This window comes from Cetorhinus maximus, chromosome 1, assembly GCF_964194155.1.
Source record: "Cetorhinus maximus chromosome 1, sCetMax3.hap1.1, whole genome shotgun sequence".
Classification (NCBI taxonomy): Eukaryota; Metazoa; Chordata; class Chondrichthyes; order Lamniformes; family Cetorhinidae; genus Cetorhinus; species Cetorhinus maximus.
The window spans coordinates 108,658,430-108,677,421 of NC_135879.1; the positions used below are offsets into that span (position 1 = coordinate 108,658,430).

General features: G+C 44.6%; 1 protein-coding gene across 1 annotated transcript in view; it reads left to right on the forward strand.

Moving 5' to 3' along the window:
• The window catches only part of LOC144682739 (uncharacterized), a 160,588-nt gene that overhangs the window by 72,503 nt on the left and 69,093 nt on the right, over positions 1–18,992 (forward strand). The window contains exons 10-11 of the mRNA XM_078545381.1: positions 4,085–4,285; positions 10,618–10,764. Of these exons, the coding sequence (XP_078401507.1) occupies positions 4,085–4,285; positions 10,618–10,764 (348 nt within the window). The remainder of the gene's footprint in view (positions 1–4,084; positions 4,286–10,617; positions 10,765–18,992) is intronic.

Sequence of the window (18,992 nt, forward strand, 5' to 3'; positions counted from 1 at the left end):
ATATGATTTTTCCTTAACATATCCATGCTGGCTTTCCTTAATTAATCTGCATTTGTCAAAATGACAATCAATGTTGTCCCGAATTATTGTTTCTAGAAGCTTCCCCACCACCAAAATTAAACTGACAGACCTGTAGTTGCTGGGCTTATCCTTACACCCTTTTTTGAACAAGGGTGTAACATTTGAAATTCTTCAGTCCTCTGGTACTACCCCTGAGTCTAAGGAAGATTGGAAAATTATGGCCAGTGCCTTCAAAATTTCCACTCTCATTTCCCTCAGTATCCTTGGTTGCATCTCATCCAGTCCTGGTGCCTTATCAACTTTAGGTACAGAGAGCATAACCAATACCTCCTTCTAACCAATTTTAAGCCCTTCAGGAGCCTGAACTATCTCATCTTTCACCATGGCCTGGACAACATCTTCCTTGGTAAAAACAGATACAAAATATTCAGTTAATACCTAATTGGCCCTACTCCTTCATTTAAAACCCTTTTATTATTTATATGCCTTTTGGATTCCTTTTCAAATTAGCTGCCAGTTATCATACTCTGCCTTTGCTTCTCTTATTTGCTGTTTCAATTCCCCTCTGAACCTTCTCTATTTGGCCTGGTCCATTGTGTTATTCACCTGACATCTGTCTAGGGCACACTTTTACTACTGCAACTTACTCTCTATCTTGTTCATCATTCAGGGAACTCTAGATTTGTTTGCACTATCTATCCCATTCATGAGATATACCTTGACTGCACCTGATCTTTTCCTTGAAGACAGCCCATTGTTCAGTTACAGTTTTGTCTGCCAATCTTTGATTCCAATTTATCGGGTCAGATCCATTCTTACCCCATTGAAGTTCGCTTTCTCCCAGTTAATTATTCTCACTTTCTATTGTTCTTTGTCTTTTTCCATAGCCACTATGGCACTATTTTCTTCTTATATCCAGTGCACATGAGGCGGATAAAACATGTGCTTACCTCTGTTTCCATAGCTAATTTTTCCTGGAACAGATTGGTAGCCTGTTGCCAGAGGCTATCGCTTGAGGAGCACCATTCTGCATCAAACATGACAAAGTAGGAAACTCTCCACTCTTGCTGCTTGCAACAGGTGCTTGGAAGGATTTACTAGTTGATAATCAACCTGTTTGGCCATGTTATGAATGCATCTTCTATGGCTATCAAGTCCTGGAGTGGGATTTAAACCCAGAGTTTCTGGCTTAGAGGCAGGGGCACTACCCACTATGCCATAAGACTTCCTGATACTATGATCACTGTCCCCTAAATGTTCTCATATTGACTCGATCCATTGGCCATATCATTCCCAAGAACCAGGTCCAGCAATGCCTCCTTTCTTGTTGGACTGGAAACATACTGCTGTAGAAAATTTTCCTGAACACACTCTGAAAATTCCTGCCCCTCTGTAATTTCCTTACAGATTTGTACCTCTACATCTTTCCCACTAGTTGGTGACCTATAGACTACACCGAGCAATGTAATTGCACCTTTGTTGTTTCTTAGCTCTAGCCAAATAGATCCTGTCCTTGACCCCTCTTGGACATCCTCTCTCTCCAGCACTGCAATGCTCTCCTTTCTCAATTCTGCCACCCCTTTACCTTTCTTTCCTTCCCTATCTTTCCTGAACACCCTGTATCCAGAAATATTTAATACCCAGTCCTGCCCTTTTTTGAGCCAGGCCTCCATTATCGCAACAACATCATATTTTCATGTAGCTATCTGAACCTGCAACTCATCAATCTTATTTACCACACTCCGCTCATTCACATACATGCACAGTAACTCTAATTTAGACTTTATTACTTTCCCTCTTACACTGAACCCACCTAATACCTTACTATTTCTTACGCTAGTGCCTTATGTCTCTCCCAATATTCTGTGCACCTTGGTATTTCTCTCTTGTATTACCTCCTGGTTCTCATATCAATGTAAGGTCAGTTTAAACCCTCCTCAATAGCACCAGCAAATTTCCCCCAAGGGAATTGGTCCTGGTCTGTTTAGATGCAAGTCGTCTGGCCTGTACAAGTCTCATCTCCCCCATAATTAGTCCCAATGTCCCAGTAATCTAAAATCCTCCCTCCTGAACCATCACTTCAGCTACACATTTATCTGCTTTATCCTTTATTTCTATATTCACTTGCACCTGTTACTGGGAGTAATACGGAGATTATTACTTTTGAGATCCTGCTTGCTAATTTCCTATCGAGCTTTCTAAATTCTGACTGTAGTCCAAATCCTTCCTTCTACCTACAGGGAGTCCTCACTTAAAGTTGTGGTTGTATTCCTGAAAATCACAACTTTAAGTGAAAAGACTTTAAGTGAATCATGAGTCCCCCATAAGAATCAATGTTAAAGCCAGAGTTAGGTTCCTTAGGACATCTTTTACATGGAAAAACAAGTTGAAATACTGTACCATACAAGCACAGTACTGTGTATTCCTAGTTGAAATAACTTGTAAATTAAAATGAATATAAAAGAAATGCAATCCATCTCATAATATAAAAAATTACACTCACCTCAGTGCTGTAATTTTAGATTGACCAGACTTCATATAGTGGCAGAAGCTGGTTGGTACAGGAAACAACTGAATCTTGAGAGTACCTGCACCAATCAACCCCTGCCATTAGACGTAGGCCATGAGCTTCAGTTCAGAACCAGAGCCAGCAGTGAATCCAGGAGCAGAGCAGCTAAAAACAGACCCTGGTAAGATCAGAGAGCGGGAGGCGAGAGCAGGAGGCAAAGCCGGGGTGAGGGGGGAGGCAGACTGGAGACCATTGTTGTAGGGGAGGCAGGCCGGAGAGTAATGCCCTGGTGGGGGAGGGGTTGGAGGCCGGAGAACCATGCCAGAGGCCAGGGCAGCAGCGGAGGGGAAAAGGGACTGAGGGTGAGAGCAGAAGCACTGCAGGAAAGGTTTTCTGTGCAGGCAAGCTACAGAAGAGGAAGTCTGTGGCAAACGACTTTAAAGTGAAACTGGCAGCGTTAACTGAATACTTTAACTGAATAATAACTACTTTATTAACAACATTAAAATGAAACAACATTAAGTCAATGTTAAGCAGGGTATTTCTGTATTAAGATTGTATATCTTTGATTCTGCTAAGGACCACGATCAGTGATTGTTCACCCTGCCCCCCTCAGAACACTCTGCAGCTGCTTAGTGACTCTGGCACTAGGAAAGCAACATACCATCCTGCAGAAACGCCTGTCTGTTGTTCTAACTGTGAAATTTCCTATCACTATTGTTCTTCCAGTCTTTTTCATTCCCCTTGTACAGTTGAGCTAGCTGTGGTGCCATGGACTTAGTTCTGGCTCCACTCCCAAGATGAACCATCACTTTCATCAGTATTCAGAACTGGTTGGAGAGTGAGATGCACTCGGGACTCCTGCACCACTTGTCTGCTTCTTCTTGACTGTCTGGTGGTTATCCATACCCTCTATCCCTGCATACTCTTAATCCACGGGGTGACCAAATCTCTAAATTTCCAAGCTCCTTAGACTAATTCCCTAACTGTGGAGAAAGGGAAACAAAGCTACAATACTCACCAGCCAATCAACTCATGGCCTTCTTGTAATGTCACAGTTTGATTCCTCCCAACCCCCCCACTTCACTGATCCCAGGCTGTTTCCCAGTGATCCTGTCCTGCTTAACACTGTTCCTTCAGTTAAAATGTTTTAAAATTAAGTTAATCCAGATCTTTGCTCTGTTGTTGACTGGACCTTGAAGAAACATTTTCTCCATTACTGGAACTTTGAGCTAATATTTTTACATTAGTTATTCTGCCCAAATCCATATGGGGAGCAATTTTGCACTCACAGTATGGAATCTCATTGGACTGGAGATAGGATAGGAGATGGGGTAGAATACTGTAGATCAGATTCTGTGATTCCAGCTCTCATACTGTGAGGCTTCAGACTGCAAGGAGACTTGAAAAATCCCCCGATTGATGTTGTTAACACAAAATGAAATGTGAAATTTCAGGGGTGAAGCCAGGACAGATCTGGACATTAAGCCTACTGTATGAAATCTCTTTGGAATTTCAGTTACTAAAATGACCCATTTGAAATTGCTTATTCAGGAAAATCTGCAGAAATACGTAACCACACAGCAAATACCAAGCGAAGAGACAACCCTGCGGCGTAGGAAAATAACAGCATTGAAAACCATCGAGGTTTATGCTCCATGCAAGATCTTGATTGGGAAAGAGCTTCTAGAAGCACCTGGCATTGATGAATCTGATTCATTGGCATTAAAAGAAATCAATGATGTACTGAATGAGGTAAGTCATTTGAATGAAATTGTAAGGATTTGGGGTGCTTGAAACCCCTTTAAGGCAGGAACAGACTTGGCAGCTTTGTTGTGAATCGACTTTATTGAAACAAGGTCAGGTCAAGTTTATTAAGTTCTCAAATAAACCATGTCAACAAAGTTGGACATTGATTTACAATTTAACACAGATTATATTACCCGTGTCAAGATGTGGATGGCAGAGTGCATTAATTTATCTTGCAGCTTTGGTCTTTTGGCCTTCAAACCTTTCTCCTCCTCTCTCCCTTGTGCCTTGCCTCTGTTTGTTTTGTTCCTTGATGGGATCGCTCTCTGCTGGATGAAAAACAAAATCAGGGTCTATTTTATCTTGGTTCTTAGCCAATTAACCCCTCCCTTTCCCCAATCATCTTTAGCCCTGTGTGAGAGCATGCTTTCCTTGAGTAACCAGGAATAGTTCATGTGGCTGTTGCTAACCATACATATTTACATAAGTAATGCCCCTTGTATGTGCTATAATATCTCAATGCTTTTACATGCTGTGGTTCTTTATCTGGTAGAGAGAGACATTCTACATTCCATTCTCAAACAAGCAATTTTTCACACAGCCTCCAAGGTCCCAGCTTTTCGCTACAAGTGAGCTCTTTTAAAACTTGACACAAACTTACAGAATCCCTCTACCTTAGCACCTTTCTATACTCTGCCCTAAGTTTTTCCACTTTACTATCCTACAAAGAAGGGTATCTAATAAAGTCATGTTAGTAAACTACAACGTTAGTCGTTAGTTTCTTATAATAAAGGTAGATTTTAACAATTAGTGTTCTGGTTAGTAACCAAATAATCTTACAAAATATATTTAGCAGATACTATTTTATGAAGTTACTTTAATGCAAGAGTTTCTAAGCTGTTGAGTGGTGTATTACAGAAGAGAAGATGATAATAATTACCATTCCATCTCTTGTATCTTGTTCCTATGCTTTCCCCCTCTATTGTGTCACATTTTTCATCTGCCTTCTGTGTCCCATGGCACCAGCTCAGACAATTTCACCTGGCCACTTTAACCTTTCTAGCTTGCGGATCTTCTAATGTGAGCACAAGGTAGCTGGTGGACTAGAGTGAGAATTTGACCACTGTTCAATAAAGGCTGTGGAGTTGCCTTCCCTTATCTGCGGAAGCACAGACTCCGAACTCAAGGGTCTTGCTATAAAAAGGGGAATGTTCGATGAACATGTGAAAGTATTAAAGTTGATCTTGCAAGATGTGAGGCAGAGGATAGGGGGCCCGATTCAGGTCACTGGCCTCATATGCAACATCACTAGCAAAACTTTGCCCTCTTGGAGATCAATGGATTTGCTCAGCTTCATTTTAGAATTTCTACCCCTCGTCCCACACAACAGCTTACTAGAAGCAGGGAAGTGCAGACAGTGACACTGGAGGGTCGAGCTTGGACAGAGCTCTCAATCCAACTTCCAGACACTTTTGACTGGGGTGGGGTTGGGGGGGGGGGGGTGGGGGGGGTGGGCAGATTTTCCCGTCCGAAATTGGGGCAATATAGAAGTAGGATAGCAGAAAAAAAATGGTGCTGGCGGCCTGCATACTAATCTGCTGCCTCGTTTCTGGACTCTGCTGACTTTCCTGAGGTCTGCAGAAGAGCGGGAGGAGGGGCCGGTGGGAAAGTGCAGTCACCGCCTTGTTGATTGGGCGTGTTGAAGTCATTAGGGAGCTTGTTAAGAGCTCACCTTCTGACTTCCTGAGATTTTCACGGGGGCAGGCAGCTGTTCGGAACTCTGTGAAGCTGGCCAACTCCAACCTAGTAAGAAAAGGGGCGGTAGAGCTGAAACAGTTTTATTTGATGGCAAAAAGTGCAAGTTTAGACAAAAACAATGAGATTTTACTAACTGACCTTTCCCCACCCTATCTTGGGTACCAGCTCTCCATTTGCCCTGGCCACTGTGAAGATGAAGATCCTCCCATTGTTTTAAGGCCGTGCACAGACGGCAGTCATGTGGGACAGCATGTGGCCTGCTTCCCTGCTGTCCTGCCTCCATCCCTGCCCTCCTGGCCACTAATTGGGTGGCAGACCCCTGTCAGGGTCATTAAGACTCTGACCCCCATGAAAATCCTGCCTTCTGGCAGGCTGGAGATGAAAATAGGAACATGATGTGGGATCAGTCCCATCTCCCGATTTCTGCGTCTGATGGGAAAATCTGGCCCTTGGGGTCTGGGTACAGGAGGTATCTTCTCAAGGCTATCAGGATCTGGGTGTAAATCTTTATGCTTACCCTCTTACTTATCAGAACGCAGAACCCAAAACCTGGGCCTAATACAGGGTTCCTCAAGATCCAGGAGTGATCAGCAGTATGGATGTAGACTTACGTGCTACATTGCAAAGGATTACCAACTGTATGAATAGAAAGAGGTGCTGCACCATCAACGTAACATGATGTGGCAGCACACATTATGCCATCATTGCCTGGCTGTCAACAGTACTGCCACTGGCTCCTTGTAGGCCGATGATACAAACTGTTAGCCTGGCTCATGAGCCCTCTGTGGTGTTCGTTATACAGCAACCCAGAAGACACTACAGTGAAAGTCCATACTTCCACTAAATCCATTATGGATATGCTTAAATGGGAGTTCTGGTGCCTGGACAAATCAAAGTGTCCTGCTATATCAACCAGCCAAAGTGTTCAGGATCACGATTGTGCCCTGTGCTGTACTACCTGTCTGTTAAATGAGGATAAATCAGGATGAGCAACACAAAACTCTTCAAGAGGGAAAGAACGTGAAGAGTCGGAAAAGGGTCAGTGAGCCCCATCAACAGCCCCGTGCAATCTGCTAAATCCAAGCGCCAAACGCTAGTTAATAAAATCTTGTCCTAATAGACGATTGGCTGTTGCTGCATACACCAGATTTGTCTTTTCTTGGTCGGATCTGGGCTGTGAGAGTCTTTCGGAGTATCTGGGTGCCACTCAGTTCCTGATTTTTCAGTGGAACGTGAGCCTCTATAGCATTGCTGTTGGCACTGAGCACCTGCCCCAATTATTAAATAGTTCCATGCCTTGGAATTAGGATGAAGTCAGCAGCTAGAGAAACACTGTATTTCTACCCAGACAAAATGGCCTATGAAATTTCAAGGGTATTCTTTCCTTCATAAAATTTAGACCTAAATTAGATTCAATCGGCACAAAATTGAGATCACTAGTGCCCTTGTTTTCAGAACTACAAGTGCTGTTTTTGTTCCTAAATTGTGCCTGCAGCACGCACACACACTTGTGGGGTGTATTGCGCTGGACTGATGAGGGAGATAGCACACATGCAGTGAACGTCAGGCAGAAATATCCAGAGCAGGCAGATCATTGCATCAATCAGCATTCAACGCTTATTTGATGCCAGTGATGCCATTTTGGAACTCAACACTCCAGCTAATGCCCTTTCTTAAGCTCACACAGCTGACTACACATTTAGCAGCAGGATGTACTCCCCTGGCATTTAAAGGGACCATCAACCACTTATAGGTTAATTCCTGGTTGATTTTCTTTTGGCTGTTGCTACAATCTTACACTTTTTTTGAGCTTTCTGTAGTTGTTTCATGTTTCAAAAGTCTACAGGGAATGGCTGGCAAATGCTGAAGGACTTTTTGCTTCTGCAGAAGCCAGTTACTCCTAGATGTGGGTGCAGTAGTAGGCCTTCCTCTTGGAATAAAGTGTGTCTGGGAGAATGAGCAGAGGCCACAAAGAGCAGGGCAAGCTGCTGGAAGAGGAAGGAGGAGGAGGGGAAAAGGGGGTCTCAGTAGAGGGCCATATCCACCCAGGTTGTTTAGGGAGCAATTTTCCTACCTGAAACTCAGTGAGGGACAATATGTGTGACATCTGCACTTCAGTAAGGATGCCCTCATGAAATATTCTACCTGTCTAGCTACAAATACAACATCAGAGCAGGGCAAGGATAATATTGGAGAAAATTCTGAAGGAGAGAATCTATCTCCACTTGAAGAGGCAAGGTTTGATCAGGGATAGACAGCATGGCTTTGTCATAGGGAGGTCATGCCTAACAAATTTGCTTGAATTTTTTGAGGAGGTGAGCAGGTGTGTAGATGAGGGTAGTGCAGTTGATGTAGTTTATATGGATTTCAGCAAAGCCTTTGACAAGGTCCCACATGGGCGACTTATAAAGAAGGCAAATGCACATGGGATAGAGGGTAATTTGATAAGGTGGATTCAAAATTGGCTTAGTTGTAGGAGACAGAGGGTGATGACAGAAGGATGCTTTCGTGACTGGAAGCCAGTGTCCAGTGGCGTACCACAGGAATCTGTGCTGGGTCCCCTATTATTTGTCATTTATGTAAACGACATAGATGACGATGGGCAGGATTTTCCCCTTGGCGATTTGGGGACGGGGCCCACTCGCCGAGGGGAAAATGACATGGGATGACGTCGGGAGGAAACCCCGATGTCATCCCGGTCCCTTTAAATTTTTAGGAAGGTGGAAGCACAGCGAAATCAGCTGTCCGCCCACTGACCTGTCAATGGCAATTGAGGCTGTTGACAGGCTCATTAAGATAATTAAAGACCTGCCCATCCAAGCGTAAGGTTGGCGGGCAGGCCAGGAGCCCCAGCGGGCTCCAGATTATTCATGAAATTTCATCAACTGGCAGGATGAAGTTTCATCTCCGTTTTTTAAACATTTAATAAATTTTAAGTGTTTATTATTAACATGTCCCATCTCGTGTGACATTGTCACATGAGGGGGACATGTTAATAATTTCAATATTTATCTATTTTTAGACTTTACTTATCTGTCACTAAACTCCCTGGGACATGACTTTGCCTCAGGGAGCAGTGCACTCTTCCGCGCACATGCGCGAAAGAGTACACTTTGACTGTTGGGGAATCCCTCTCCCCCCGCACAGGAAGTGCATAGTGCTTCCTATCGGGCAGGCCACTGGGCGGGCCTTAATTGGCCCGCCCACTCAAAATGGCGGCGGGCCCCGTTTCAGTGGCGGGGGTCGGCTGTCCGCCCGCCGCCAAGCCGGTGGGGCCCACTCGCCATCCAAGGGCAAAATTCTGCCCTATGTGGGTGGTAGGATTAGTAAGTTTGTGGATGACACAAAGATTGGCCGGGTGGTTAACAGCGAGGTTGAGTGTCTTGGGCTACTGGAAGATATAGACGGGGTGGTCAAATGGGCAGATAAGTGGCAGATGGAATTTAACCCTGAAAAGTGTGAGGTGATACAATTTGGAAGGAGTAATTTGACAAGGAAGTATTCAATGAACGGCATGACACTAGGAAGTTCTGAGGAATAAAGGAACCTTGGCGTGTGTGTCCATAGATCTCTGAAGGCAGAGGAGCATGTTAGTAGGGTGGTGAAAAAGGCATATGGGACACTTACCTTTATCAATCGAGGCATAGATTACAAAAGTAGGAAGGTCATGTTGGAGTTGTATAGAACCTTGGTGAGCCCACAGCTGGAGTACTGTGTGTAATTGTAGTCGCCACATTATAGGAAGGATGTGATTGCACTGGAGGGGGTGTAGAGGAGATTCACCAGGATGTTGCCCGGGATGAAACATTTAAGTTATGAAGAGAGGTTGGATAGACTTGCGTTGTTTTCATTGGAGCAGAGAAGACTGAGGGGCAACCTGATCGAGATGTATGAGATTATGAGGGGCATGGACGGGGTGGATAGGGAGCAGCTGTGCCCTTTAGTTGAAGGGTCAGTCATGAGGGGACATAAGTTCAAGGTGAGGGGCAGGAGGTTTAAGGGGGATGTGAGGAAAAACTTTTTTACCCAGAGGGCGGTGATGGTCTGGAATGCGCTGCCTGGGAGGGTGATGGAGTCGGGTTGCCTCACATCCTTTAAAAAGTACCTGGATGAGCACTTGGCACGTCATAACATTCGAGGCTATGGGCCAAGTGCTGGTAAATGGGATTAGGTAGGTAGGTCAGGTGTTTCTCACGTGTTGGTACAGACTCGATGGGCCAAAGGGCCTCTTCTGCACTGAGGTTCTGTGATTCTGTGTGATTCTGTGATTCCCTCTGCACAGTATCTATCAGGTGGCTCTCTACATCATAATGTGGGTGGTACTGTTTCCCCAGTCCCACATTAAGCCTTGTTGTGCCAAACTCCTTTACACTACAATCTTGAGCATCAGTCAAGTCTTCGAAAACTAGCTGTTCTCATTCTCTAGCAATATTCACTCCCCAGTTTAAAAGACTTTCTGGAGTTGTGGTTGAAGGGATAAAAGTTGGTTAACTGCACTGAAAGTGCTCTTGCATTTTTTCATTATATTTTCTCTGAATAAACACATTTCAAATTTGGCATTTTTTTTACTTTATTGGCAGGTTAATTTGGTTTTGTACATCTCGGACTTCTCTTTCAAAACAAGCGAAAGCGAAGTTAAAGAATTCCTGCTTCAAAGTGGCTTTCTGCAAAAATGTGTGGCCAATCTGGAAGACCAAAAGCTATTTCTTATTGCATATCCGGAAAAGGTACTTTTTTTAGTATTACTTTGTATATTAGTTCATTTATATTTACAATTCATAGTTTGGAGTAAAGTTCTACTGGTAAAAAGTACATTTTTCAAGAAGTGGTTCCCCATATTTTGTATTAGTGCTTGGGAGACTTTCTCCCTCAAATGGCGGAATTTAATGAAGGCTGCTCCAACGGGATGTGAGGCAGGGGGCAGTGGAATCATGCCGCGATGCGCTGGAGTGGAAAACCAACTGCATGATGTTGGTTTCGCATTATGCCGGTAGTGGGAAGTCAAAGAGGCAGTGTTGCTGCTAGAATGTAGTGGGAAACCAAGGGTGCTTCTTCACCAGGTAATTAAGGCTCATTTCCATGAATCCAAATGCCATATACTGCTATCTTTTGAATTTAACAGGCGTACATAGGGATCATGGGCTGTCAGATCCCTGACCACTTAAAGCTGGCGGCAACCAGGTGAGACCTGGTGAGGAAGTCAGATATTTCAGAGCTCCATTCATTCTGAGTTTGAATTTTTGAGGAAAGGGAGAGGAGGCCATTGTATTAGTAAGGCGGGAGGCTTCTGTGGAGCTGAGCGACAGCAGCCTGTGGTTCTGCCCTGAGGAGCTGAGCGACAGCAGCCTGTGGGTCTGCCCTGAGGAGCTGAGCGACAGCAGCCTGTGGGTCTGCCCTGAGGAGCTGAGTGACAGCAGCCTGTGGGTCTTGTCATGACTTACTGGGGACGGTGCGCTTCAATATCAAGCCTCACTGCTCCCTGAGCCACGACAAAATGTGAAAAAGTTTGATCAACTCACCTAATTGTTTAATTTAGGTTAACAGGATATGAGCACCAGGTTTGTAAACTTAATAGGTAAATAACTGTTTATTGAACAAATTATCTTTAACCAGTGGCAAAAGAAAGAAATATGAGCTGCTAATTTCTAACTCTATAACCTAAACTCTACCCCTTCTTAAATCTTTATACACACATACACAAAACACAAATACATGCATTTTAAGGGTGGGATAATACAGTTCAATAGCACCAATTCCGGAGCACAGGATTTGATGGGTTGATTTTGATCGATATCTTCCAAATTCCTTTCAGTTCTTTGTTGATGACACAAGGTGATCTTCCCAGCACTTTCAGTCTTTAGTTCACTGGTTGGGCACTTGCCTTTCAATGTCTCTTATAGTGATTTTTTCCTTTGCCTCTTGACAGGGGTTTTCAGAGAGAGAGCAGGTTATAGAGATATGAGGAGAAAAAACTAGCTAGCTATTAATGTAGAACTACTGGAATCTTACACACACAGGAGAGAGAGGTTTTAGGTCTTTTTTCTTTCAGGCTGTGAGTTATTCCTCTGCACTGCTCTCACACAAACCTTGGTCACCTGGTCAGGAGCCAATTAAAATGTTGTTGCCAGGCAGTTCCCCATTAGACCAGACTCCTCCTTGGCACCATCCTGCCTTTATGACACACTCTGTTCCGGGACAGCAACATTGTATGTATCCTTCACACTGTTCCATTGGACATGTCTTTCAAACTGCAGCCATTGTAATTTTAATTCACAGTCCAGCAGAAATAAAAAGATATGTTCTTTACAGTCTGCTCTGAGGAGCTGAGAGGCAGCAGCCTAAGAGGCTTCCAATTCTGGGTGTTGTGTCTCGGGGGTCAAGTATAGGTGCAGGGTCACAAGGATTGAGAAAGTCTGAGACTTAGGGAATCTTTCCTTCATGTGCAGCATACAGTAAAGGAGGATAGCTGTTGCCATGGGACTCATCCATGCAGTGCCCCTGGACCCTGTGTGGAGGTGGACATGTGCCAGAGGTACCACCAAAACAGCAATAGCAACAAGAGGGTCAACCTCCAGCTGGGCAAGGCACAGAGGGCTGGCAGCAGAAGTGAGTTCCAAAGTGGGTCAACTGTGGCCTTCTGCTTTCTGGACTTGTCTGATACATCCTCAGATGTCAGAGTGCCAGTGCTAATGAAGACTGCAGCTGATCGATCTGTGCATCATGCTGCAGAACAACTTGTAACCTATTTGACTCGGCAGACACCCAATATCAGTGACGCTGAAAGTCACCATTGCAGTGAACTTCTATGCATCTGGCTCTTTCCAGGGATCGACAAGTTGCATGTGCCAGGGTCTACCAGGCAACAGCTCACTGATACATTAAGAAGGCATCTCCAACAAGAGCATATTAGCATGGAAAGAGGATTGGTTAGCTAACAGGAAGCAGGGAGTAGAGATAAATGAGACATTTTCGGTTTGGCAAACTGTAACTAGTGGAGTGCCACAAGGATCAGTGCTGGGGTCTCAAACTGTTCACAATCTGTTAATCTCTTGAATGAAGGGACCAAATGTATGGTAGCTAAGTTTGATGATGACACAAAGATAGGTAAAAAAATAAGTTGTCAAGAGGACATAAAAGAGTCTACAAAGGGATTTTGATAGGCTAAGTGAGTGGGAAAACAATTGGCAGATGGAGTATAATGTGGGAAAATGTGAACTTGTCAACTTTGGCAGGAAGAATAGAAAAGCAGCATATTATTTAAATGAAGAGAGATTGCAGAACTCTGCAGTACAGAGGGATCTGAGTGTCCTCGTACATAAATCACAAAAGTTAATATGCAGATACAGCTGGTGATTAGGAAGGCAAAAGGAATGTTGGCATTTATTACAAGGGAGATGGAGTGTAAAAGTAGGGAATGTTGCTAACATCTGTACAGAGCCTAAGTGAGACCGAATCTGGAATACTGTGTACACTCAAGAAGCTTGACACCGTCCAGGACAAAGCAACCCATTGGTTGGCACCCCATCCACAAACATTCACTCCCTCCACCACCGATGCACAGTAGCAGCGGTGTGTACCATCTACAAGTTTTACTGCAGAAACTCAACAAAGGCTCCTTAGACAGCACCTTCCAAATCCACGACCACAACCATCTAGAAGGACAAAAGGCAGCAGATATATGGGAACACCACCACCTGGAAGTTCACCTCCAAGTCACTCACCATCCTGACTTGGAAATATATTGCCGTTCCTTCACTGTCGCTGGAACTCCTTCCCTTACAGCACTGTGGGTGTACCTACACCACATGGACTGCAGTGGTTCAGGAAGGCAGCTCACCACCACCTTCTTAAGGGCAATTAGGGATGGGCACTAAATGCTGGCCTAGCCAGCAAAGCCCACATCCCATGAATAAATAAAAAATCAAACATTTTTTTGGTCTCTTAAGAAAGGCTTTAATTGCATCAGTAACTGTGCAGAGAAGGCTCAGTTAACTGATTCTGGGATGAAGGGGCTATCTTATGAGGAGAAGCTGAGCAGGTTATGCCTATACCCTTAGATTTTAGAAGAATGTGAGGTGATCTTATTGTAACATATAAGATCCTGAGGGGACTTGTCAGAGTAGTTGCTGAGAGGATGTTTCCCCTTGTGGGGGAGTCTAGAACCAGGCGTCACAGTTTAAAGATTAGGGGTTCCCCATTTAAGACTGAGATGAGGAGAATTTCTTTCTTTCGGAGGGTTGTCAGTATATGGAATTCTCTTCCCCAGAGACTAGTGGGGGCTGGGTCATCAAATATATTAAAGGCTGAGTTAGATTTTTGATCAACAAAGGAGTCAAGGGTTATGGAGGGCAGACAGGAAAATGGCGCAGATCAACCATGATCGCATTGAATGGCAGAGCAGGCTCGCAGGGCCGAATGGCCTACACTTGGTCCTAATTCTTGTGTTCTTCTGAGAGAATCTAACCATCTTCCCTTGACATTCAACGGCTTTACCATTGCTGAATCTCCCACTATCAACCTGCTGGGGGTTACCATTGACCAAAGATTGAACTGAACTAGCCATAAAAATAAAAACAGAATTACCTGGAAAAACTCAGCAAGTCTGGCAGCATCGGCGGAGAAGAAATCAGTCAACGTTTCGAGCCCTCATGGCCCTTCGGCAGAACTGAAGCATAGTTTCAACAAGGGAGAAATATAAATTGGTTTAAGGTGGGTGGGGGGGAAGAGACACATTGAGGGTGTGGTGTGAGCAGATAATCAAAAGATGTCACAGACAAAAGGGTCAAAGAGGTGTTGAAGGTGGTGGTCTTTGTCTGAGAAAAGTGCTAATTAAGAATGGAAGACAGGATATTCAAAGTACAGCTCTAGTGGGGGTGGGGTGGAAAGACTAAAGGTTTTAGTTTTAGATTTAAAAATAATGGAAATAGGTGGGGAAAGAAGAATCTATATAAATTATTGAAAAAAAAGGCGGGTGGGGGGGGAAAAGAAACGGGGTGGGGATGGGGGGAGGGGGAGTTTAAGATCTAAAGTTGTTGAATTCAATATTCAGCCCAGAAGGCTGTAAAGTGCCTAGTCGGAAGATGAGGTGCTGTTCCTCCAGTTTGCGTTGGGCTTCACTGGAACAATGCAGCAAGCCAAGGACAGACATGTGGGCAAGAGAACAGGGTGGAGTGTTAAAATGGCAAGCGACAGGGAGGTTTGGGTCTTTCTTGCGGACAGACCGCAGGTGTTCCGCAAAACGGTCGCCCAGTTTGCGTTTGGTCTCTCCAATGTAGAGGAGACCGCATTGGGAGCAACGAATGCTCCCAATGCGGTCTCCTCTACATTGGAGAGACCAAACGCAAACTGGGCGACCGTTTTGCGGAACACCTGCGGTCTGTCCGCAAGAAAGACCCAAACCTCCCTGTCGCTTGCCATTTTAACACTCCACCCTGTTCTCTTGCCCACATGTCTGTCCTTGGCTTGCTGCATTGTTCCAGTGAAGCCCAACGCAAACTGGAGGAACAGCACCTCATCTTCCGACTAGGCACTTTACAGCCTTCTGGGCTGAATATTGAATTCAACAACTTTAGATCTTAAACTCCCCCTCCCCCCATCCCCACCCCGTTTCTTTTCCCCCCCCACCCGCCTTTTTTTTCAATAATTTATATAGATTCTTCTTTCCCCACCTATTTCCATTATTTTTAAATCTAAAACTAAAACCTTTAGTCTTTCCACCCCACCCCCACTAGAGCTGTACTTTGAATATCCTGTCTTCCATTCTTAATTAGCACTTTTCTCAGACAAAGACCACCACCTTCAACACCTCTTTGACCCTTTTGTCTGTGACATCTTTTGATTATCTGCTCACACCACACCCTCAATGTGTCTCTTCCCCCCCCACCCACCTTAAACCAATTTATATTTCTCCCTTGTTGAAACTATGCTTCAGTTCTGCCGAAGGGCCATGAGGGCTCGAAACGTTGACTGATTTCTTCTCCGCCGATGCTGCCAGACTTGCTGAGTTTTTCCAGGTAATTCTGTTTTTATTTTGTTTTGGATTTCCAGCATCCGCAGTAGCTTTTAGCTTTTTGTTTTTAGCCATAAAAATATTGTGGCTGTAAGAACAGGACAGAGGCTAGGAATTCTGCAGTGAGTAACTCACCTCCTGACTCCTCAAAGCCACCTATAAAGCACAAATCAAGAGTGTGATGGAATACTCGCCACTTGCCTGGATGAGTGCAGTTCCAACACTCAAGAAGTTCGGCATCATCCACGACAAAGCAACCTGCTTGATTACCCCACTTATTCGCCACCTTAATCATTCACTTTCTCCACCACTGGAGCACAGTGGCTGCAGTGTGTACCATCTACAAGATGCACTGCAGCAACTTATCAAGCCTCCTCTGACAGTACCTTCCAAACCCACGACCTCTACCACATAGAAGGACAATTTCAACAGCTGCATGGGAACACTACTACTTGCAAGTTCTCCTCCAAGTCACACACTGTCCAGGCTTGGAACTATGGGCAGAATTTTATGCTGATCGGGTGGGCGCATGCCTGACCTGATTGGATGTGAAATCGCGTGAGATGATGTCAGGTGAGCGTCCCAACGTTCCCAGCGCTCGTGCGATACTTCGGTTGGTGGGTGCGCGCAAAAATTGGAAGCGCGCCCGCTGGCAATTAAGCCCATTAACGGAGCAATTGACTCCGAGTTTTCATGGTCCGTCCAACCTTACGGTTGGCAGATGGGCAAATCGGCCAGGCGGACTTTACATTTTTCACCAAATCTCATCCACGGGCGGGAAGAGGTTTCTGTGATGAAATTAAATATAAATAAATTTCTATAAACAGCATTTTCAGTTGCTAAATTTTCAGGTGATTTATTATGATGCATGGATACTTTCTTTCAGTTCTGAAACCTTTAGTTTTGATTTTTCAGGTCTTCAGCTCCCTGAGGCGGCTCTCTGCCTTCAGGGAGCTTTCTCTCAGCACTGGCCTGAACCTGGGTTGATGTCAGTGCTCGCCCTCTTCTCACCGCCAGCTTGGCGGCACTGAACTTAGTCGGTCTGTCTCCGGCAGATCCCAGGCCCGCTGATTGCGCCCGCCTGCCGACTGAAAAGTTCAGGCCTATATCGCCGTTCCTTCACTGTCACTGAGTCAAAGTCCTGGGGCTACATTCCCAACAGCACTGTGGGTGTACCTATACCAGATGGGCTGCAGCAGTTCAAAAAGGTGGCTCATCACCACCTTCTCAAGTGCAAGGGCAACAAATATTGGTCTTGCCAGCGATGCCACGAAATAATTAAAATAACTGGTTTTGAACCGAAAGTACATCCTGCAGGTTTGTGCCCAGTTCCCGGGAAGCAGTTATGATGCATATATACTTGGCTACTCCAAAGTGCCACAGGTGTTCTAGCCCCACACACACCGTCAGGGATGGATCCTTGGAGTCTCGCCACAAGACATGGATGGTGATGCTGGTGAGGAACCCTCCCACTGTAGCTGAGAAATGTTATAATACCTGCTGTGGGTCTACCTGTGCCATGATCGAGTAGGCCAATGGTGTACTAAAGGTGAGATTCCGTTGCCTGGAGCGATCTGGTAGAGCACTGCAGTATGCCCCACCAAGGGTTTCAGTTATCATTGTCATTTCCAGGGCTCTGCACAACCTTTCCTAGCAGAGAGGAGAGGCCTTGTAGCCAGAGTACAGAATGCATGAGCCACACTCCTCATTTGATGGGAAGGATTTAGAGCAAGGGTTAAACAAGCAGGACAGAATGATGAGCCTCCTACACTAGAAGCCACAGACATTGAGAAATGTGCAAGAGAGGCTTGAGACACCCTAATTCAAACCTGTTTCCATCAGTCATTGCACCATCGAAATGTCTGTCCCATAAGAACTCCAACGCACTTTGGCATGACATCTCCTTACACTTAGCACTTGCCATCGCCTAGCGCTCAGCCTCTCCATTGCTTTGGCCCATCTGAGGAGATGACCAGTCTGAGCCTTCAGGCAAGCAAGGGTATACTTTCCATCTGATAAGTCACCATTCACTGCATCAATGGCCTACATCTAAAAATATAACTGCAATTTAATGAGACACCACCACCAATAATTAAGGTATTAATTTCCTGGGGTGACTAGCTGTTCTTTTTAACATGCTAATGACTGCTCCTGTGAGGTGAGATCCCTGCACTTGCAGATGAGGGCTGCCCTGTAACCTGGCATGACCTTGGTGGCTGTCCTCTGGCTGCCTGATGTCTGTTTATCAAACTTGCTTGAGTTTTTTTGATTAGGTAACAGAGAGGGTTGATGAGGGTAATGCTGTTGATGTGATGTACATGGATCTCCACGAGGCATTTGATAAAGTCCTGCAAAACAGACTTGTGAGCAAAGTTAGAGATCATGGAATAAAAAGGATAGTAGCAACATGGATATGAAATTGGCTGAGGGACAGGAACAGAGAATAGTGGTTAATAGTTGTTTTTCAGACTGGAAGAAGGTTTATATTAGAGTTCCCCTGGTTTTAGGACCTCTGCTTGTCCTGATATATATTAATGACCTAGACCTTGGTGTACAGGGCACAATTTCAAAATTTATGGATGATACAAAACTTGGAAGTATTGTGAACCATGAGGAGGATAGCATAGTCCTTCAAAAGGACACAGAAAGTTGCTGGAATGGGTGAACAAGTGGCAAATGAAATTTAATGCAGTAGTGTGAAGCGATTCATCTTGGTAGGAAGAGCACAGATATTTATTTTATATATATTTATATATATATATAAAATAAAGAGTACAATTCTAAAGGTGGTGCAGGTGCAATGGGACCTGGGTGTATAAAGGTGGCAGGATGGATTAAGAACACGGTTAATAAATCATACAGCATCCTGGGCTTTATCAATCGGGGCATAGATACAAAAGCAAGAAAGTTCTGTTAAACCTGTATAAAACATTGGTTTGGCATCAA